The following is a 23,844-nucleotide window of genomic DNA, read 5'->3' as shown; positions in this document are numbered from 1 at the left end:
CTGTTGCCACGACGACCTGACCTCAGATAAGCGGACGGAAAATGAATGAATGAATTATTAAAAACATAGAAGTCATTATGAGCTTGTAAAAAATATTCTTTATGATGTTGTCATTAGCATGTTAACTTGCACAGGCCAGATGCTAATAATTTAATACTGGAGTTAAAGTTATAGCGTCAACTATAAATGTTTCAGTAAGTCTAATATAATTTTACTTACCGTTTAAGATGCATGAAGGGCCAAGGTGGTAGACTTCTCCAACTGAAAAAATTTGTGTGTGTAGGCGTAGTGTACTCACATCACTAAGGTAATCAGCTAACATCACTGTGATCACCACTGTCAAATAACTCTGACACTGGACAACATTTTACTCTTCATGTGTGAAAATGAAATAAAATTACTCTTTGGGAGTCAAAATGAAATCTGAAATGTGTAACCCTGAAATTGAAACACTTTTTATTGTGTGGTCACTAACACCCCATGTCTATCTTCTTATTTTAAGGGAGGATCTCAGTAAAATTCAATACACTACAATGTGCATAAAAGAATCCCTTCGCCTCTACCCTCCTGTACCAGGAATGTCTAGAAGAACCACCAAACCCATAACTTTCTTTGATGGAAGGACTCTGCCGGCAGGTAGGTGATGTTTGAGTCTACAAGAGTCATTTAGGATGTTTCTTTTAGTACAATTTTTAGAAAATTTTTCTCCGCAGGGGGAAAAGTTAAGATAATAACTTGAATAAGTTTCCATTGTCTTTCATTATTGAGTGAACTATTTAAAAACTCTGTATGGTTTATCTGTGTTCAATCTATCAAATAGAAACATTTCAGATGTCTTCTGTATGCTTTCATTCAGCTTTTCCCTAAGTTCTGTTGGTTTGTCCCGTCTTAGGCTGCATAGTAAAACACTGGGCAGTCAAGGCAGACAGACTCTCACTTTGTATGTGGACAGCCTCTGCACAATCCTAAACCACACCTTTTTTTCTCGTTTGAAGGCTCTCGTGTTGGAACAAGTGTGTTTGTGATGCACAGAAATGCAACTGTCTGGGAAAATCCTGCAGCTCAAAATGACATGATGATCAGTGGAGCCTGCACCCTGCTTATATGTCAAATGTCAAATAATAGAAGACATAAGCCATCATAGTGACCTCCAGCTCCTACATGTCATTAGGACACAGTAATTATAAATGTGTGATTTACACTGACGTTTTTTTCCACCTTGTGTTATGCTAGGTCTTTGACCCGTTGCGATTCCTACCAGAGAATGCTTCCAAGAGGCCACCTCATGCATTTGTCCCCTTCTCAGCTGGTCCAAGGTTTGTATACAGCCAACACTGTGAAACCATAATGTTCTCAGTTTATAGCCAGTCACTGTCTACTCATTTATCTGACAACAGTCTGAAGTAAGTGAATGTGTAACTTGGTACCAGCTTCTTTTTTAGGCCAGAGTATAGTAGAGGATGGGTAAACTCAGTGTAACCTGATTGATCCGGTTTGAAACAACATTCGATAATGCAACCCTTGTTTTCCCTTATGCATTCCTCCCTCAGAAACTGCATTGGTCAGAACTTTGCTATGAATGAGATGAAAGTGGTGACGGCCCTGACACTGAAGCGGTACCAGCTGATAGAGGAGCCCACTATGGAACCCAAGTTAATTCCTAGAATGGTTCTTCGCTCACTCAATGGCATTCACATCAGGATCAAACCTGTAAATGCACAGGGGTAAAGGGAAGTTATTATTATTGTTGTTATTTTAAAATAAAATATGGTTTTATTTGGCACATACACAGTTATACGTAGTAGAAAGCAAAAAGAAAGTAAAAGAAAAGTAAAAAAAAAAAAAGAACAAAAATGATGGCAGTAGGGAGAAGAGAGAGTGTCCAGGGTGACTGGGCTGTTTCAGGAGCTTCTTGGCCCTTAACCTGAAACGTTTTGTATAAAAGTCCTGCAGGTTGGGGAGGGGGGTTCTCCTTTTGAGTGCCAGGAAGTCCTGCCTGGTGCAGTATCCCATCCAGGTGGTGATGCTCCCGCACAAGATGCTCTCGATGGGGAAGGTGTAACAGTTCCTGAGCACCTTGAGAGGGAGCTTAAAGTCTCTGAGGCGTCTGAGGGTGTAGAAACGCTGTCTGGCCTTCTTCACGATGGTGTTGAGTCCATGACAGGTACTGCAAGATTGTCAGTCCCAAGTATCTGAAAGTGTTCTCTCTTTCCACCTCAGAGCCACTGAGGAATCACTCTTTTCATGAGAAGTTAATGACTGATGGGTCTCCTAAAGTTTTAGATTTGGTAATGCATGACTCCTTGTAGGGTGCAGAGAGACTGCAACAAGGGGGTTGGTGCATAAACTTGGTGAAAGTATCAAGGAGGGCAATTTAGGCTTAGGAGTCAAAAGTAATACATGTCCTTTTTATTTACAGTCATATCAACACAAAATCCACACACTACAAGAACAAAACCTCAATAGCGCAGTTTGTAAAAATTAAATAGCTCCTTAAACAAAATGGCAACTTAAAATTATTGAAAAACTCGAGTTAAAATCAGGTGATGAACTTGAGTTAATAATCACTTTGTGATTAACTTGAGGTCTGCCAGCGTGAGCTTGCAGGTAGAGGAAGTCTGGTTCGACACACTTTCTAAAATTCTGTGAATATCTCCTTCCAGTCTGTTTTCTGTTGTGTGTGGTTTTCTCCAGCTTTCTAGTTTGATCACTCAGGTCATCCAGTCTTATTGATTATAACTAACAGCTCATTAGCTTACACCAAGACTTGAAAGCTGACTGGCTAAACACACTGTGCACAATGACAAACTCAACAAAGTGTTGTGGTGGTCTTGTGGTCATGGTACATACCATATACTGTGATCACAGCACAGATGTGCGATTACAGCCACACACAAGTGATGCAGATGACTTCCCGTTGTTTGTCTCACTCTTTGCTTCCTTTCACCTCTGTGCTGTCCACATTTGAAAGAGAAACGCTTCAAACTCAGAACCAAGAAATGATATCTTGTCACAGCACTTTTATGCTACTGTGTGCAAAGACCCAGTTGTTAAAAATTTTCCTGTAAAATAACAGTAAAGAACTGGCAGCAGGGTTGCCATTATGTTACTGTAAAATTAACATTTTTTACTGACAGTTTTGTGCTGTTACTGAAAAACTGTTAAGATTACTTTCACAATACTTTACAGTCAACTGGTTTGTTTAAAAATACATTATCAGTCTTCACAAAATCTACAAACAGTGAAGGGTTGTGGGGTCTGCTGGAGCCTATCCCAGCTGTCATCAGGCGAGAGGCAGGGGTACACCCTGGACAGGTTGCCAGTCTATCTCAGCTAACACTATGGCCAATTTAGAATCACCAATGAACCTAACCAGCATGTCTTTGGATGGTGGGAGGAAGCCGGAGTACCCGGAGAGAACCCATGCAGACACAGGGAGAACATGCAAACTCCACACAGAAAGGCCCAGTCGGCCAGTGGATTCGAACCTGGGACCTTCTCGCTGTGAGGCATCAGTGCTAACCCCCTCACCACTGTGCCACCCGAGCAGATCCAGCTTCCCATGTGTAGTTCAGGTTAAATTTCCCGGAATGCAAAAATACATCATGATACCGTGATTTAGAAGGTTTGGATGAATGATTAGCAATAAAATGCTGTATTTTAGGAAAACAGTATAGTTCTGTTAACAGAACATTGAATCACCAAAATTTCACAGTTTTTTGTTTGTTTTAACAGTAGAGTGATGTATTCAAAAATAACAGGTTAATACTGTTGGAATTCTGCTGTAAATTAACAGAAATTTCTAACAGTGTATGTATACTATATCAACTAGTACTACTGCCTGTGAAAGATGTTAACATGCTACATGACTATTAAAACACTCTAAATCCAAAGTCAACTGTTTTTTCTGCCCTTTTATTTTGCAGTAAAGTTGTATTTGTTACTGTGCTAGAATCCATTCTGCTATCTTCTGTTGCTACTTTGCTGTTACAATCCAATTAAATGCCAGACACAGAAAAATCAAAAATTAAAAATCAATTTAACAAGAAAAAGCAAATAACACAAATGGGATCAGTGTCTGTTAGAACAGGGTTAATGGCTTTTACCTGCATGGAAATTCAGATTAAACTACTAGAAACTTGCAGAACACCACATAGATTCTGGTTAAGGTTAGTGAAACAGGCCATAAACAATGACACCAGCAAAGCTGCAGCATAGCCTCAATGAAAACCCTGACTTTTGTTCACAAGTCACCACCTGCAGCACACTTCAGTTAACACGGGTCAAGTAATAGTTCTGACATGGCATAAAAATCCTTCTGTGAGTAAAAACACTTGATCACATTAGATCAATAAGTTCTGAAAATAAAAAGCAGCCATGAGTTTGGACCGAAATCCCTCTCACATCTAGAGTCTCTGACTTTCTCACGGTATGTTAAAAAAGTAATTTGTTTCACAGCATTGTTTGACATTCTTTGACTTCTTTACAGTGTACTTACTGTAGGGCATATGTAGACTGTTAGTGTGTCCAGTTAGTTAACTGTTGTTAAGCCACAGATTACTAAACTGGCCCATTTACTAACGATCTTGGAATGGAAATAGATTTATCTCACTATAAACACATTCATTGTGAGACACATTAATATCTGTTGTTTTAGCAGGTGTCCTGATAACAACTGATGAATAAACCACTGAAATGTCCTCTTCACCCTGCAATAAGAAGTAAGACGCACACATTTATTTATATATTTCTGCATGGTAGCTAGTTTTAAATCACCGTAATTCTCATCATCTTAAACCACTTACCCTGCTATTCAAGCGACAGCAATTAATGTGAACAGGAAATGCTTTGGAGAGGTGAAAACAGAATGTGAATCATGACAGAAACGTTGAGACAGCTGGCCACAGAACAGGAAGTTTCAGTAAGATGAACAGCTGCATAGCCTACCTGCCCTCAGTCTTGAACTGAAGTGAAAAACTGAAATCAAAAGTGCCATCAAAATGAGAAATACAAGGGCTACCGATAGTCCATAAACAACCGGCATCAGGTATCCAGACTCTGTAGGTATATCTGTGAAACCTGTGAAACCATGTATATACATTTTAATATTCCTTTGATTCAGTTCACAAACTCCTTAAAGAGATACAGGGCAAAACACCCACCTGTTGTTTTTTGAAACATGTGACTGCTGGTAACTGTAGTGGATCTATCAAACGTCGTCTTTGCACTGCAACTTAAGGACCCATGCGGATCAACAAGCAGTGAAATATTTGTTGGGCCAATCACCAGATCTGCAGTGCCGTTTGGATTAATGGATTCCACATCACACAGCAAAGCACAAGAAACAGATGGATCCATACTGTGGTTGACTGCAAAAAGATTGAAAGCTGAACCATTTTTTACTGATGAAAGATACTGTATGTGTGTTACTTCCTCACCTGTAATTACACACAAGTTGATCGTAAGTAGCTTCTGACTGTATTTATCACAGAGTCTCGTCCAGCAGGTATACTTCCCAGCATCTGTTTCTTTGACATTTCCAATACATATGGTCTTGTTGAAAGTCAGAAAGTCTGTTTCTCGTCTTAGTCCTGATTTCCTGAGAGCGGTCTGATTACTTGCTTCAAAAGTCCATTTCAAATTGACATGTTCACCTGGACACGCATATTCAAAATGACTGCCTACGGTAATGTAAAATGTCATAGAAATTTCAGTCAGAATTCCTGGAAAAAAAAAACAAACATAAAGAGCTTTGAGGAGGAGCTTTAGAGAATTCCTTAAAATCATACAGAACAGAATGAATGCATCATGTTATGTGGATTCTGTCTTGAAAGTAGGACAGTTCAAACCTTTCTTTACTCTGATAACTGCTGACTGTTTACTCCGGCAGATGTCCTGAAAACAATATTCACACCAGTACAACCCTTGATCATCTTCAGTAAAATTCTGGATGAGCAAGGAACGATTTGACATAACTTTCCATCTCTGACGAAATCTGTTATAGTGTTGTAATCCATTCTTGTCTTTAAAGAATATCTGGACTTTGTCACTGTGTTCATCCTTCTTGTAAAGCCATTTGTAAGAGTCTGGGTTCCTGCTGTAGTGCTGACATGGTATCACAGCTTGACATCCCAGAAAGAAATGAAGGTGATTTTCAGCTGTTAAAATACAAGTTTACTGTTAGAGTCCCATGAAAAATGTAAAACATAAACGACAGCAAGTTCTCGAATGTTGTGTGAACTGATTACTTACCGTTTCCTGTGGACGGGGACAAGTTGCAAATGATCAATAAAAAAATGAAAATAAAGACTTTTTGTATCAGTGAAGAATCCATGTCTCTACGAAAATGCTGAACAGAACACCTCCTCGGTGTTGACACCATTACTGCTGATCAAAACTCAGATTGGAGACTCTGCATCGCATCAAGGTTTTATAGAGCACAGAGCATAGAGATTAAATTCAAGTAAACACATAGGATGTGGTTGGACAGCTACTTCAAAAGACATTTAGTGTGGGTTATACCCACCAATGTGTTTCTGATGGTGGTACCTATTTCACTTTTTGCATTAGCATAAGTGTTGACGTATAGTATGCACACAGCAACAAGTTCTCATTCAGAGGTGTCAAGATATAGATATACTCCCTAACGTATGCTGTGTACACATCAGTGAGATCATTTCTAAATTTCTAAATTATTTTGAGAAAAATTTAATTTGAGATGGAGACTTTTTTTTACAGATTATTCATCTGCCAGACTTAATCCTATAAATGGAGTTTGGACTTCATAAAATAAAGGTTTGCAGCAATTGTGTACTCTGACAGCTCAAAGGACATTTCAGTTAACAGAGTGCAGACAGTGGGGACAAGCAATCTTGAAAGTTCCACAGCGGAAAAGTTGACACGACAATGTGAACAATGTATGAATCATATTGGCAAAAATCAGGTTTGAACTTTCTCAACATTGTTGCATTCTTCCTTCATGTGCTCTTTGAAGCACAATCTCTACATTAAAAGGCTATTTAACACCTCATTCACCTCTGAAGAAATGTTTTAGGCAATTTGGGAGATTATGTCTAATCACACAAAACTTTCAGTGAGAATCTTGACAACCACCCCTAATGTATCATATCCGCTGCATTACATTTTTTTAAGCTTTAGTTAAGTAGTTTCTTTCAAGGTGGAGTTTTTACACTGTGGATAAAATAGAAAACCTTTAAAATGCAACAGATTACTAAAGATGAATCCAGTAGCTTCCGATCTTTTTGGCTACTGACGTCTTCCTAAAAGCAGTGTGAAGCAGTGTTGCCAACTCCTCAGTAAGGACAGACGCTATTGGCTGTTCTAAACGTAAAAGTAACGACATTGTCTAATAGCATAATTAGCCATGCGCATGTAATTCTAACGGACCGTGTAGGAGAGAGGAATAACGTCGAGGGAGAGACAGAAAGTGAGTTAAAAAAAACAAAAAAAAAACACCATATGTTTTGAAACAAATGAAATTTCTACTGTCGATACTTGTTTAAAAAAATAAAAAAATAAAAAATCAAATTAAAACTGTCTGTCTGTCTAGCCACCTGGCTAGGACGTGTGTGTGTGTGTGTGTTGTTTTCAGTACAACGCGAACACACTGAACTGTTGGCTGCAGACACAATGTGTTTTATTTTTTTATTCACCATTTTGAATAAGCCACAGTTTGCTATCATGATATCGTGGTTTCCTGACAACATACAGGTAGTTGTGACTGTGGTATTCTGTTCATTTGAAGCGTCTTCGGGAAGTCTTATGGTTTGAACCTGGAACTACTAAGATTAGTGTGAAACTACAGAGGCAGTGTCCTATATCTATCAGTAGGTGGCAGTATACACATTTAACAATTTGAGCCTGCTCTGATTGACTGCCTGTCCCATTGTTTCTCACAGACTGAATGCTTTTGGTGAGACTTGGTTGAATGTATACCTGACACAGAGTTACTTAGATTTTTTTTACTTAGTTACTTAGGTTTGCAATTCTGACTTAGCTTTATTTTTCTTAAATTTGGTTTGGTTTTTAATCTTATGGTTCACTTAGGAGCGTACACATCAAGGTCTTTTTTAACCATACCATTTTTAACATTTATTTATGCGTTTACAATCTATACATTAACAATACAAAAAACGATGTTAACTTTTTAAGCCCCCGCTTCACACACACAAACAGACACACCAACACACACACAGAATGAAGCGGCGGCTTCATTTGCAGTCGGGACGCGGAGCCGCCTGTGAGTCCTTTAGCCCACGGTTGCGCTGCTCGTTGAGTAGCCTACAGCCACGTTGAAAAGAGTAAGAACGATGCATCCTGTCACGTCATAGTCTCCAGAAGTCTCCTATAACACCCTAAAAAGTTGCTAGATTTGTCGCTAGTCGATTTTTTGAAACGCAGTGTGCCTCCACTGCTTGTTTGCGTTTAGCACAACATCGTTTTTCCGTCCGCGTTCCACGCGGAAGTCGCCCCGACACAGTTTACAAGACGCATAGGAGACACGTGACTCGCGACGACAAAGGTGAATGTGTCACACCACGCAAATTGAAACTTTGAAGAATATTTTTCGTTTGGCACACGAATGGGAGCGTTTTGTTTGGGTTGCCAGGTAGTCAGGTACCAGGACACATGAAACACCATTGACTCATTTCACTTTAAAATCGGGAGATAGCGTGAGAAATTACAAATCAGGAGCAGGGCAGGAGAAATTGTTTAAAATCGGGAGACTCCCGCATAAATCGGGAGTGTTGGCAGTGTTAGTGGACGTTGCGACACCGCGTAAGGCTGCTATTTGGTCAACAACATGATCCGCCCAGCGACACTAGGAGGATCTACCCTTGCATAAGTTTGCATAAATACAATCAGGTCACCCTTTGTGGTGTAGCGTTTGAGTCTTCTCCAGCGAAGCACCGTCGACATGAAGCTGACAGAAGCGTTCGTGAATTTTCAGCTGGGCTGGCCTCATATGCATTACTTGGTTGCCACCCTCTGTCTGCTGGCAGTCGTCTTTAAACTGACCATGTTCCTCGTCCAAAGAAAGGAAGTGCTGCGAAACATCGAAGCTTTTCCAGGGCCACCGGCACACTGGCTGTTTGGACATGTTTGGGAGGTAACTATTAAGCCAGCAGCAGCTGTAGTTTTGAAGCTCTTGCACTTTCAGTGGCAAATTGCCAAAGCAATGGTTTAAATAATATTTGACATTTCAGTGTATAAAAACGATTTATGATAGTCTTATAAAGTGTTTGTAAGTTTTAATAAAATGTTAATGATGAATGTTAATGAAAGATTACAACTTGTAGTGTCTGCTCTAATTTAACTAGAAGTTAGAAATGCAAGTGTTGTCACGTCAAATAAGAGACACACAGTTGGCCAACATCACAGTATGGACAGAATATTCAAGTCTGCAGACTTGTAACTGTAACTGGAATGTTAACCTTATTTGGTTGTGTTTTTTTTTTTTTTTTTTAGTTCAAACAAGATGGGACAGACATGTACAAGGTAGTGAAATGGGGACAGCAGTACCCTTACGCTTTCCCAATGTGGTTTGGTCCCTCCGTTTGTATAATCAACATTCACCATCCAGATTATGTCAAAACCATCCTGACATCAGCAGGTGCGTGATCAATATTTGTATTCATATCGTTGTTTTACCAAGCCAGAGGCAAGATTATAGCACACAGAGAGTATTGTAGTGATTTTTGTTGTTTCCTAATAGAGCCAAAAGATGATCTGGGATATGGTTTTATTAAGCCTTGGATAGGTAAGACAGCTTTGCCTTTCTACACAATATGTCGTAATTTTACAGTGTTTTTTGTCATTTCCACTCACACTGTCTGTTTCTGTCTGCAGGAGATGGGTTATTGGTGACAGAAGGTCAGAAGTGGTTTCGCCATAGAAGGCTCTTGACTCCAGGTTTCCATTATGATGTTTTGAAACCATACCTTAAGCTGATGGCCGAATCTGCTAAAACTATGCTGGTATGTAAATGGTTTAGTCATGTAAATCACAATTTGTACAAGATAACGCAACACATTGTTGGCCTGTGGAGTGCATATTTTAGGTCAAAATGTGAAGGAGTATTTTCCCTATCCCACTGAGATGTCACATCTGTTCTCTCACTGTTGCCAGGACAAATGGGAAAGTTATGCAAACACCAATGAGGTTTTTGAATTGTTTGAGCACGTCAGTCTTATGACACTGGACAGCATTTTGAAGTGTGCCTTCAGCTGCGACAGCAACTGTCAGACAGAAGGGTGATTCATATAAACATTTTTATTTTTAAGTCCCAGTTTTAGTTCTGTGTTCTTCTGTGTTTCATGCTTCTGTGTAAATCAAAATCAGTTTAGTTGTCTTAATCACTAGAGGCGGAAATGTAGCTTTTAATGTTTGTCTACATTGTCATTTCAGGGGAACAAATGCATACATCAAAGCAGTTTATGAGCTCACTAATATGATAAACCTGCGAGTCAGGACGTTTCCATACCACAGTAATCTCATCTTCTACCTGAGCCCACATGGTTTCAGATACAGGAAAGCACAGAAGGTGGCGCACAGTCATACAGGTTTGATTGATTAATAACAGTATGGACACCTGCCAGATATCAATTGGACTATCACTTTGCAATATAGTGTATCCATCTCAAGAGTAAATCTGCAATGATTAATCCATCACCTTTTTTCTTTTTCCTAAAGAGGAAATTATAAGAAAGAGGAAAGAAGCACTAAAAGAAGAAAAGGAGCTAAACCGCATACAGAAAAAGAGAAACTTGGACTTTCTGGACATCCTTCTCTTTGCAAGAGTATGCCATGTATTATATGATTTCACACAATTACACATTCTTAGATTGGATTACAAAACTTACAAAATTACAAACCTTTAAGTGAGTAAACAGTTACAGGGTGCTTTATAGAAAATAAGAGCATTAAAGTAGCGCTATTCAGCAACGCACTGTGCAGTATACAACCAACTATCAAGGCATAGAACCCTGAAACAATATATATACCATTAAAAATGATATGTCATGGATAAAACTGAAGTAGCATAACACTTGAGCAGCATGTGCTATAATAAACAGTAAAGCAAGCGCAGATGGCTGTATACAGCATATATATATCCACTCATACAAAGGCAGTGGTTAGAGCATTTTTGGCCTCTTGAGCAGAGGTCCTGTGACAAAAGCCCAAATTCTTTGTACAGAGTCTGATTAAGACAATATAAGACGCAATTTGCTATCCAAAATTCATGTAAACTTCCTTAAGCTTCCTGGGCCTGTGTCACTTTATCCTTCTCAGCTTGGCATGTCTATGACTGTCCATGTACGTTTAACCTGCAGGCAAAAAGACTGAAGCTTGAAGTCAAAGTCATAATAGTAGTAGTAGTGTAAACATGTATATCGCTAATTTATTTTATGCTTGAATTTTTTATGTCTTAAGGATGAGAATCAGCAGGGTCTGTCAGATGAGGATATCCGTGCAGAAGTGGATACCTTCATGTTTGAGGGTCATGACACCACAGCCAGCGGCATCTCTTTCATCCTCTATTGCCTTGCCTGCCACCCAGAACACCAGAAGATTTGCAGGGATGAGATTATAGAGGCACTGGATGGCAAAGACACAATGGAGTGGTAAGGCCTGCTCAATGAAAGTATTAAAATATGGTAACAAGTCTAGCACAGTGCTGTTCTTTGCCACAGAAGCCACTTTGGTTCAGCTACGGTGTGTATAAAAGGTCTATACACACTCCTCAGTTCATTATATAAAATAGTGAAAACAACCATATTCTGATATAACAGTCCTGCACCAAACCCTTCACTGGTAATTCATTATCATTATTTATTTTAAAGAATGTAGTTGGTGGTGTCGTTAAACTTCGGTGAAGTAAACACTAAATGCTCCTGTTATTTAGCCTCGCCCACCGAGTACAATGGTATTGTCAAAATAATAGAAATGTGTCAGCATAAAACAATTCAATAGTACTTCAAACCACAGCCTGCAAAATGAAAACACAGTTGAATTGACAGCCCTCAGTTATTTTAAACAAGGCCTGAATACCACAACCTTTATGAAGCTACGATTTAGTGCAGGACTGTTTCATCAGAATACATTTGTTTTCAGTACTGTACCTAATAAACTGGCAAGTGGGTGTATACATCCATGGTAAATCAAAAATAAATACCAGAAATCATATGACAACTTTGTACATAAAAAAACATCCTATGTTATGCCACTGAAACCCCATGGGATGCAAAGATAAAAATGAAACACATAGATTATCCTGTGTAAATTAGGATAATCTACAAATAAGCAGGAGTGCCCAGTACATCGATCATTGTTATCGCAAAGGTAGTGCGGGTAGATCGCGTGCCATTGAAAAAATGTTTTAGATGTCTGTCAGTCTGTCATTTATCTGTTGCACCTCCAGAATAAACAGCAAGACAAACTTTCTTAAGACAAAGACTGAACTTTTTGCCTCAAATTTTAAAAGGTACATATGGCGCAAAACAACAAATGGTGAAATGTCCTCACAATTTGACAGATTGGAAACGTTATTTGCAAGAAAAGTATAAAAATATTACCAAATCAAGATGTACAAAGCGCTTTAACAGAATTAAAAGGTGCTTCAAATGGACTTGTCTACTCTTTTCTACCTAGTGCTACTCAAAAAGGTTTATAGTCGCAATGACATATCTATTGTCTACATTAGCACACACCAGTCCCAGGGACCGGGGGTTCAGTCAGAACTTGGAGGGGTCCAGTGGGGATTGAACCACTAGTCATATGGTTCACCTGCTAACTCTAACTTTCAGTGGAATTGCATAGGTTGTTTTAAAAACACTCCGCACGAGTTCTGATATGATTTATCTATTTACATCACAGAAACTTGCCCATTTAACGAGAATGTATAGACATTTTACACCCACTGTATGGACTCTCATTTTATTGGTCACTAACACCCCATGTCTATCTTCTTATTTTAAGGGAGGATCTCAGTAAAATTCCATACACTACAATGTGCATAAAAGAATCCCTTCGCCTCTACCCTCCTGTACCAGGAATGTCTAGAAGAACCACCAAACCCGTAACTTTCTTTGATGGAAGGACTCTGCCGGCAGGTAGGTGATGTTTGAATCTACAAGAGTCATTTAGGATGTTTATTTTAGTACAGTTTTTAGAAAAGTTTTACTCCGCAGGGGGAAAAGTTAAGATAATAACTATAGGTTTCCATTGTGTTTCATTATTGAGTGAACTATTTAAAAACTCTGTATGGTTTATCTGTGTTCATTCTATCAGATGGAAATATTTCAGATTTCTTCTGTATGCTTTCATTCAGCTTTTCCCTAAGTTGGTTTCCCTGTTGGTTTCCCCTGTGTTAGGCTGCATAGTAAAACACTGGGCAGTCATGGAAGACAGACTCTCACTTTGTATGTGGACAGCCTCTGCAAAATCCTAAACCACACCTTTTTTTCTCGTTTGTAGGCTCTCGTGTTGGAACAAGTGTGTTTGCGATGCACAGAAATGCAACTGTCTGGGAAAATCCTAACGTAGGTCAAAATGACTTCATTCTGTGAAAGACTCAATACATGGTGTACAACAGCAATAACATCGTTGATAAAATAACATCAGTGGAGTCTGTCAGCACCCTGCTTATATGTCAGATGTCAAATAATAGAAGACTTTAGTCATCATAGTGACCTCCAGCTCCTAAATGTCATTAGGACACAGTAATTATAAATGTGTGATTTACACTGACGTTTTTTTCCACCTTGTGTTATGATAGGTCTTTGACCCACTGCGATTCCTGCCAGAGAATGTTTCCAACAGGTCGCCTCATGCATTTGTCCCCTTCTCAGCTGGTCCAAGGTTTGTATACAGCTGACACTGTGAAACCATATGAATAATGTTCTCAGTTTATGGCTAGTCATTGTCTACTCATTTATCTGACAACAGTCTGAAGCAAATGAATGTGTAACTTGGCACCAGCTTCTTTTTTAACGACACTATAAAAAAATTAGGCCAGAGTATAGTAGAGGATGGGTGAACTCAGTGTAACCTGAGACTGATCCAGTTTGAAACAACATTCGATAATACAACCCTTGTTTTCCCTTATGCATTCCTCCCTCAGAAACTGCATTGGTCAGAACTTTGCTATGAATGAGATGAAAGTGGTGACGGCCCTGACATTGAAGCGGTACCATCTGATAGAAGAGCCCACTATGGAACCCAAGTTAATTCCTAGACTGGTTCTTCGCTCACTCAATGGCATTCACATCAGGATCAAACCTGTAAACGCACAGGGGTAAAGGGAAATAACCGCAGGGAAAATATTATCTAGTACATTATTTAGTTTGAAGTATCATCATTTGTAACCGTTGAAGAAGCAACAGTCTCTCACTCTGAAACACTGACTTTTTATTGACACATTTTTACCCTTTTCTGGGTACTTTTACGTTGTAAAAGTAATTACAACTTCCTACTGACATTGTGCACCTTTCTTTCCAAGTGTTTCAGAAATCTGTTTACTTAATATTTTTCTTTTAGAAGGTCATGGCTCTCAGTGTATTTTAATTATGGTTGCTTGCTTAACATCAATTAAAACAAACATATTGTATAACTGAGCTGATACACAGTGACCCATGTTCCTTCCTCTTTTCCATGTCCAATGAATTTATTTTCTTTTAAACTGTAGTTAAACTTTACCTAAGTTTACTGACATTGTGTGAAGCTTCACATTTGACCTGTAAGAAAAGTAATTTGTCTGTCTCGCATAAGCTCTTTTGTACTAGGTCCAAAGTACTTTGAGATATCAGGTTAGTGTTTACCTCGAGAGTATAGTCTTAGGGATTAGGAATACAGCAGGCTCTAAATCAAGAACATCACATTTTGATCTCAGTCTGGGCTATTTGATAGCTATCAAGGCAAGTGTTATGCAATTATATTTAAGGATTATATAATGAGTGCAATGAAGGTCTGATGGATTTACTGTCCTTACTGTAACCCTTGATTAAACTGAGGTTTAATCAAACCTCTGAGATGGCTGCTGATTTAAGAATAAAAACAAAATGTCGGTTTGTGCTCATTGTTACCACAGATTAAGTATGTGTTCAGTAAACCAGGCCTTAGACCTCTTTAACCACTCTTTGACCTCTAGTGTGAGTAGGAAGGGGTACAACTAAGCCTAGAAATTAGACCAGTGGTTCTCAGTTTAAATACTATTGACAATAATTATTTATCTGTACAAACCACTGTATGAGTATAGAGAAAAAGGTGCAAATGAGATATCGTGTGAGTTTTGCACCTTGCGATGTGGTGGGCAACGTTGTACGAGGCTAACACTGCTTTTTTTATTTACTGATGCTGCGCTCACGAAAATGAGTGGCCTGTTGGCGATACCATAGATAGACTGTGCGATACCGTCCGTCACCTCCGTACACCGGTGTTCCTGTGTAGGAATACTTCTTCTACTGGGTTGAACAGGCAGCCTGTTGATTCGTTTGAACACTGCTGCCACCTAGTGACTTTATCGTTCAAGTGTGAATAAAGACACTAACACTGAAAGTACCCCGTCTCTCGCGCCCCCCACATCTAAGAAGTACTGGACGAGACAGAGCTGTGCTTAAGTCACTAGTACATTTCAGCATCTCTCATTGCAGTGAGAAAAAACAGTTTCATCAGTAATTACTCACAGCAAGACCAACAAGTTGATGCATCAGTATAACAAGCACCAGCTTGTATTGCTTCAAATCTGACACATTAGAAATCTCTGTTGCAAGTTTAAAGGAGGATAAGAGATTCATATGAGCCAAAAATAGTGCATTTCTTTTTTATTTACAGTCATATACAAAATCCACACACATACAAGAACAAAACATCAGCAGCGTAGTAATCTCCTTAAAATAAACTGCCCTTCCTGGAAAACGGTGTGTACATATTTTTGGATTAACTTGAGGTCTGCCAGGTAGAGCTTGCAGGTAGAGGAAGTCTGGTCCAACACACTTTTTCAATGTCTATGTATTCTGTGAATATCTCCGTCCAGTCTGTTTTCTGTTGTGTGTGGTTTTCTCCAGCTTTCTAGTTTGACCACTCAGGTCATCCAGTCTTATTGATTATAACTAACAGCTCATTAGCTTACACCAAGACTTGAAAGCTGACTGACTAAACACATCGTGCACAATGACAAATTCAAGTGTTGTGGTGGTCTTGTGGTCATGGTACATACCATATAGTGTGATCACAGCACAGATGTGTGATTTCAGCCACACACAAGTGATGCAGATAACGTCCCCCTGTTTATCTTACTCTTTCACCTCTGTGCTGTCCACATTTGAAAGAGAAAAGCTTCAACACTGAACCAAGAAACAATAACTTTTCATGGCACCTTTAAAATTGGACCGACCACCAATTACTGTTGATTACTTGTTTGAGCCCGTAAACTCTTCTGTTCTTTTCGTTTTTGTTTGTTGTTTATGCCACTGTGTTCAAAGACATATTTCATATGTGAACTGCAAAATTTACAGTATATTTGCAAATTGATGTCAGGAGAAAGGGTGTAAGAATTCCAAGTTCATACATTTTCTAAAACAATTAAAAGCATCTCTGGGTTGTGAGAGTCATTAATTATGATGCGTTTTATTTAAGTACATGAGCTCAATTCTTGGGATTGAGCCTGCAGTAGAGAGAAAACATAAATATTCAGTCATTCAGACAGAATGTTGTTAGTGGGGGCCTTTGGGTCCTATTGGTTGAGGGGAGGGACCTTTGTGGATCATCCCACAGATACTTGATCAGTTTGGGATTTAGTGAATTTGGAGGCCAGGTCAACACCCATGTTTTTTGAGTTGTTCCTAAACCGTTTTTGTGTGTGCGCCTGTCTCAGACTGCATTCTGCTGGGGATGGCAGCTCCCAGGTGTCTGGTCTGGTCTAGGTGGGTGGTACACGTCAGAGTAACATCCACATGAATGCCAGGTCCAAAAGTTTCCCAGCAGAATATTGAATTATCACAAGATGGTCAATGTTATTTACTTCTCCTTCTCCTTAATGTATGCTGTTGTAGATGTGGACAGTCACCTACAGGCCTACTTCAGAACATGCTTTCAGGAAACTTCTTGACCATCTAGTTTGAGCAGAAAGCATGGCAAGTCCAGAACACTGTACAAAGCTGTGTCACTGGTACAGTTTCAGGATCTGTCTCTGCAGTGAGAGGAGCCAGACAGTACTATTCCACAGGAAACATTCAGGCCAGTGGTGTAACAATGCAACAAGGGGGGTTGTGCATAAACCTGGTGAAACTAAAAGTATCAAAGAGGGCCAGGAAGGCGTATGAGTCAAAAGTAATTCATTTTTATTTTATTTACAGTCATATCAATACAAAATCCACACACCCACAAGAACAAAAATTCACAAGCAGTTTGTAAAAATTAAGTATCCTTTCTTTTGATCTCAGATTTTCAACATTTAAAGGTCCCATAAAACATCAATTTTGTGGCAAACTGCTGTTTTTGGAAAGCAGTTTATCTTTTGGATTACCTTATGGTCTACAAGGTAGAACTTAGAGGTACCATAAACCATTCAATCATTCCAACGCGTTTTGTAAAATTCAGTGAACATGTCCTCGCGATCAGGTTTTCATTTTATGTGTGGGTAACTCTACCTTTTAAGTGTGACCGCCAAGACCATCCAGTCTTAACCAACCTCATTTAACTACTAGCTCATTAGTTTACACTTCGCTTTGAAACCTATCTGGCTAACCACCATTGTCACAATTGCATATACAACAAAGGGTTGTGGTTTTCTTGCGGTCAAAAGCATCGTTGGTGTGATTTCAGCCAGATGCAATCGCAGATAACACGTCCCCCTTTTACTTCCTTTCACCTCTGTGCCGTTCACATTCAAAAAAGAAAAACCCTAATGATAGCACATAACAAATAATGTTTCATGGGACCTTTAACATTGAACTACACCAATTAGTTTATTACATGACTGAGGTGGTTAACTCATTTGCTGAAAATATTATATATCAACTGCAAACTTTCACCACTGCCTGTGAAAGATGTTATCATACTACATGACCCTTAAAACATTCTAAATCCAAAGCCAACTGTTTTTACTAACCTTTTATTTTGTAGTAAAGTTGGTATTTGTTATTGTGCTAGAATCCATCCTGCTATATTCTGTTACTACTTTGCTGTTGCAGTCGATTAAATGCCGGACACAGAAAACTGCAAAATCCTTATATTCACAGTTGATCTATGCTGGGAAAACAAACCATTTAAAACTTAATTTAACAAGAAAAAAAAGAAGCAAATGGGATCAGTGTTGTTTTAGGACAGGGTGAATGGCTTTTACCTGCGTGGAAATTCAAATTGAGCTAATAGAAACTTGCGGCACATCACATAGATTCTGGTTAAGGTTAGTGCAACAGGTCATAAATAATGACACCAGAAAAGCTGCAGCCAAGACTCAAAGAAAACTCTGACCTTTGTTCACAAGTCACCATCTAGTGGCTTGCAGGAAAAATGCAGCACACTTCAGTTAATGTCATACTGGTCTATTATGTGGAATTAAAATCCTGCAGAGTCAAGCGCTGTATCGATAAGTTTCCAAAACAAGAGCAGCCCTGTTTATGACAGACATTCCTTTCACATATAGAGTCTCTGATGTTCACACAGTCATATCAGTTATATCTTGTATAAAAGTCATTTTTAACAGCATTGTCAATATTCTTTAGGGATGAAAAGAAATATCATGAACTGTGGAAAAAAATACAGCTTTACATCATTCTACGATCCAATCCATAAAAAACACAACTCAGTGACCCATCATGTCCACGTACCCTGTCACTCATACAAGCACATCTTAACCACCACTCTGATGCTCAAATTCTCACTGTCAAGTCTCATATAGTTTTAGTTCATTTAGTTTGCAATCAGCAAGATTCTGCTGTTTTTCGGACGACTTATCAACTGCTGACTTAGTAATGTAAATGATATCTTGTGACAGACCACAGGGAAGCTATGTGGTGTCTCCTTGTGATAACAATGAATAATACAACAAATATAAAAAAAAAACTAAAGTGGATGGCTCCACTTCATCCAGGTCACAGTCCCTGATGTATCTGCTGGTAACCTGAGAGACAGCAGTTTTAACCAACTGGTTAGATGAGTAGTGAAGGTGTGGGCTTCTTGCCGGGCCAAGCTTCTTTGGCATACTTCTTTTTGCGTGGCTCGTTGTGGGTCTCTGGTAAGTAAGGGGCTGTTACAGGTGTGGGGTTGAGGGTGACAGGCGGCTGGGGAGCATCTGGGGCCAGATCTACTTCTGGTGCTGGATTAGGGAAGGGTAGAGGAAGCCCTCCCTGCATAGCAGCACCTCCTGGAGCTCCCGTTGGCTGGTTCTCATGACTGGTGGGAGGCAAGTCCCCATAGAGACCACCACCTAGGTTGTAGCCGTGGAGGCGTTTTGAATTGAAGTCATCAAGACCCAGAGTGTTTTGTCCCTCTGATCTCCGTTTCTACAGCAGGAATGGCAGAATATTAACTTTATATACTTGGGCCCGGTCATACAGCCAAACCATTACAACTAATTAATGTGATATACATTAGGAATACTAGTGCCATGTTCACCCAGTGAGCTACGTATACTTTAGATACTGACAGTTAAATGTATTCACTGAATCATATCAAACAACACTTACCTTGATGGGAACGACTGCAGTCTGCACCATATTCCTAAAGCGTCCAACCGAGGGGTCAATGTCCTCTGCAAGTATTTAACAATTAACAGTTGTTACAATTCAAATTTGAGGAAATTTAGGAAACTGTATTCAACCAAGAGTCAATTTGGTTTGGAACTTAAAAAGTAGCTTGGGTCAAAACTAAAAATGTCTAAATGCACGTTCTTTTCCAGTTAACCGCTTGAAACTTCCACACAAGAATCTGGAAGGAACAACAAGGCTAAATGAAATGACAATCTAACCAAAACAAAATTCTTTATCAGTAAAAACAAAGAGAATTTAATAATGTAATAGTATGGTTTTCTAGTTTGATTTGTACCTGGGTTAATGATGGAGTCCTCTTCATTGAAGGTAACTCTAGAGTTCCTTCGTTTCCTCTTGGGCCTTTGGATTTCCAGGTTGCCCTCCTCGATGGTCAGGAGGGAGATACGCTTGTTGTGGGCTGTGTTGAACTCGGTCAGGTTCTGGCAGGATACAGGCATCACAAGAAAGACATGTCTAATGTTGCAGTATTTATACCAGGAAATACACAGGAATAAGGTATTATAAACCCATGGGAGAAGAAAACACAAGTTTGTAAATAAATGGGCAATTGACATAAAAGGGCCACTGAACAGTTAGCTCTCATGTTAATATTATACTTTATCTGGACTGTATTTTTACTCAACACTCTATTATATATAATTTACAATGACCACGCTCATTCATCTTTGATTATAATGTATTATAATATGTTGATGTTTATATTAGTTTTCCACGGGTCTGATACATCCTCATTACTACAAAGTTGATTTTTGTAATTAGGATCGTTACAAAGTTGATGTTCTTTAAAATTTGGACAGGGGTCTTTGCATGAACATATTAATTACATGGATGGAGCGAAGATGAACCAGTTGATTGTAGCTTTGCATAATTTTAACTTTATATCTATTTATAAATCACGACAGATGAATCATTATACTTGTCTGCACCATTCAAAATTAACGGTATGGGTCAGTAAAAGTATGCAAACCTATTGGATAATTACATCCACAAACATTTTTAAATACTTATCAGTAGCTGGCATGTCTGAGGTACAGTGACTGAAACAATAGCAGAGGTGTGGGCAAGAACTACTCTGACATATAAAAGAAAAACCTGAGTTTGCAAACCATGAATCTAAGGCACGTGAATTCTCTGCATATTAATTTACGTAAAGCCGGAGAGGGTAACAAAGAATTGTCAAAGTGTTTGCATACTGATCAGTCCAAAGACCAATCGCATATCCATTGATAACATTAATTTTTGTAGCTAGTAGCTACGATGACTAAAAATGAACAATGCATACTGTAGAGTAGGGTAAGAAGAAGCCCAGAGTAGCAGTTAAAGGTTTAAAAAATTGTATCTAGTACAAATTATTTGCTCATACGTCTACCTGAAGCAAATCACTGAATGGATATCTTCCTTTTGTTGTACATAGTAATATAGAAACTTAATGTACCTCCAGCTCTGTCTCTTCCTCTGGAAGCCCAAGCAGTCCTTTCAGTTCCTCATCATCCCCCGTCTTACTGTCCCCTGTGCCAGCACTGCCTTGGGTTTGGGGTTTCTCTCTGATGGTGTAGGTTCGTGTCGAGGCTCCAAAAGATATTGTAGAGTCTATGGGAACCTGCTGAGGCTTGTGTGCCTCCAGGCGGATGTGTCCCAGGAAAGTACCGTGTGCTAAAATGGTGACAATCAAATAAGATGTGAGTATATCAGGACAGACACTAAGCCTGTGAGATGAACCAATGAAAGAGCAGTGCTCCAAGACAGTCCTGTGAACCAATCAAAGCATCAATTAAGACAATTGTACCTTGTCGTTATTTTCTCTGAATCGTCTATTATTTACAATGATCACTTTACTCAAACTTTGATTATAATGTATTATAATATGTTGATATTTATATTCCCACAGGTCTGATACATCCTCTTTACTGCAAAGTTGCTGTTATCAGAAAAAGTGGCTTGTTGGAGCCACAGGTGCGTCAGTCATCACACAGCACAAGGGAGACTACACGACTGCTACACAAGAAAACCTTGACAGCATGAAGTTAGAAAAAAATACTAATTACACAGGCAGTGTGTGGCAACCAAAATAAGGAATGCAAGGAAAAGGCTTCTAAATTAAACTGAGCTGTAATGCCTGCACATTATTTACTCAACTAGTCTCTTTGAAAATAGCTACAGCGTGGATCCACAGAGCCTCAGAGGCTCTGTGATAGACGGTTTTATTTTCACTTCAATTCACTTTAACAGCACCACAAACTACATCTACCAAAATGATCCTACTGTTGTATTACCACCTTTCTGACACAGTTTCTACATAAACTGAAGGTTAGAACCATCATGAAGGGATATTTAGTTCAAGACTGTTACATCAGAATGCATTTATTTTCTCTAGCGTGCCTAATGAACTGGCAAGTCAGCGTATATTAGCAGTAAATTATATTAGCCAGTGAAGTTTTTCTATGCAAATCAGTGTTATTCATTTCAGAGTCTTAAAATGATTCTCTGATGTGTGGTGAATGATGTGTGATTCTGGTCTTACTGCTGTTGAGGTCTATGAGGAAGACCCTCTTCAGGTGTTTGTGGTAGACTAGGGCGGCATGAACACGTGAGCATGACTGATGGTCAATGGTGAAGTCACACCAGTCGGGGTTCCTCCCAAACAGGTAGAACTTCTTTTCATCTATGATCAGTTTCTACGAGGAGATACGGGTACAATGAATTATTCATTAAAACAACTCGTGAAGGGTTTACAGTTAGATCTCTGTGCCTCTGAGCCATAACTCAACAGTGTTGCTTCCCACTGAAAAGCTTAAATCCCAGGGCTGATGCTGCTTTCGCACCATTTGAAGCCGTGCAGCCACAGATCATCCCAGTGTGCAAGACATCTGGGACAAATCAGGCTGTCAGGCTTGTATCTGGTGCTTTCAGGTAACTCAACACCCACATTATTAGCCATTACATACTTTATCACAAGTGTACAACAACGTTAAATACTAAGACCACTGCATCCTGGGCCAGCATTTCAGAGATTCCCTTTACCTCTATCAGTTTGTCCCCCTTCATCACGTCCAGATGGAGCCCCGGAGGCGGTTTCCCTGCCCTGAGAGCACAAATAAACATTTAAGCAGTCTATATAATGGGCATACGTGCACTGCTGATCATTAATACAAATAAGTAAATATGCTCGCTTTGTTTTGTCTTTTTAAACGTCGAGTTGTATTCATAAAAACGACTACTTGGACCTCAACACTTGTGGAAACCCTTATAGTCGTCGTCATCTACAAAAAGAGCGACACAGTCTCAGAAGACAAATCATCTCCTACTCCTACTAAATGGAACGAGTGACTGCTGTAATAATTTAGTTCTTCCGAGCCTTTTAAAATGTCATAAATGATGCACGTTCTTGCAGAAAACACCCCACGTAAATGAATGCCACCGTTAACGAGTTAGCCTGCTAGCTTGCTCAGATGCTAACGCCAGCAGTCACAAGCTTCTCTCTTGTACAAAAGTGAGATGTATGAATTGAATGAGCGTTGTTCTGCTCTTTTGCGTCTCGTCTTCCATTACAAACACACAGTTTAAACTTTAGCACGTGCATTTTCTCACCATGTTGGACAATCGAAAGGAGGAGGACCCTCTTTGCTTATTTTAGTCGCCATCTTGCTTCAGCCTCTCGAAGCCGACCTGCATGCTGGGTAAACGTCCCTTCGCATCAGTGGGAGTTGTAGTCCTGTAAACCTACCAACCAATTTACAGCAAAAGGACACAATATTGGGCGGATTTATATTATACAGAATTTAGACGTAGTTAACTAAAGAAAACATCAGATTTCAAAAGTTTAATCTTAGTTACATCAAACTAGAGAAAAAAACAACTCTGAACAAAAACAACCTCTTGACAAAATGCTGAATGAAAATAGCAAAGTTCTGCAGAAAAACAGCCGTGAAACACACATACAGTTTGCAACCCCCAGAATTTTAGATATTTCTGCATAAAATTACTCATCAGTGAAACATCAGTGGATTTTCATAGTCCTGACAGTAGACTTGATTGGGTTGTAATCAAACAA

At 39.2% G+C, this 23,844-nt stretch overlaps 2 protein-coding genes across 2 annotated transcripts; one reads left to right on the top strand and one right to left on the bottom strand.

Moving 5' to 3' along the window:
• The first annotated feature begins 8,141 nt into the window (after positions 1 to 8,141).
• LOC311497226 (cytochrome P450 4B1-like) lies at positions 8,142 to 15,103 on the top strand. Its single transcript, XM_084557424.1, has 12 exons — positions 8,142 to 9,130; positions 9,490 to 9,634; positions 9,737 to 9,781; positions 9,871 to 9,998; positions 10,150 to 10,274; positions 10,429 to 10,583; positions 10,714 to 10,820; positions 11,455 to 11,645; positions 13,000 to 13,133; positions 13,498 to 13,562; positions 13,799 to 13,881; positions 14,144 to 15,103. The coding sequence occupies exons 1-12, from the start codon at positions 8,939 to 8,941 to the stop codon at positions 14,319 to 14,321; spliced, it is 1,548 nt and encodes a 515-aa protein (XP_084413550.1). The 5' UTR covers positions 8,142 to 8,938; the 3' UTR covers positions 14,322 to 15,103.
• A 2,240-nt stretch (positions 15,104 to 17,343) lies between these two features.
• ppp1r8b (protein phosphatase 1, regulatory subunit 8b) lies at positions 17,344 to 23,446 on the bottom strand. Its single transcript, XM_084557458.1, has 7 exons — positions 23,382 to 23,446; positions 22,815 to 22,875; positions 22,315 to 22,468; positions 21,229 to 21,446; positions 20,068 to 20,212; positions 19,710 to 19,774; positions 17,344 to 19,526 (listed from the first exon to the last, which is right to left on the bottom strand). Exons 1-7 carry the CDS (start codon positions 23,432 to 23,434, stop codon positions 19,173 to 19,175), a joined length of 1,050 nt encoding a protein of 349 aa, XP_084413584.1. The 5' UTR covers positions 23,435 to 23,446; the 3' UTR covers positions 17,344 to 19,172.
• Between the last annotated feature and the right edge of the window lie 398 nt (positions 23,447 to 23,844).

This window comes from Chelon labrosus, assembly GCF_963514085.1.
Source record: "Chelon labrosus genome assembly, chromosome: 12".
Taxonomy (NCBI): Eukaryota; Metazoa; Chordata; class Actinopteri; order Mugiliformes; family Mugilidae; genus Chelon; species Chelon labrosus.
The sequence above is the reverse complement of the archived record's forward strand: the minus strand, read 5'-3'. Positions and strand labels throughout refer to the sequence as shown.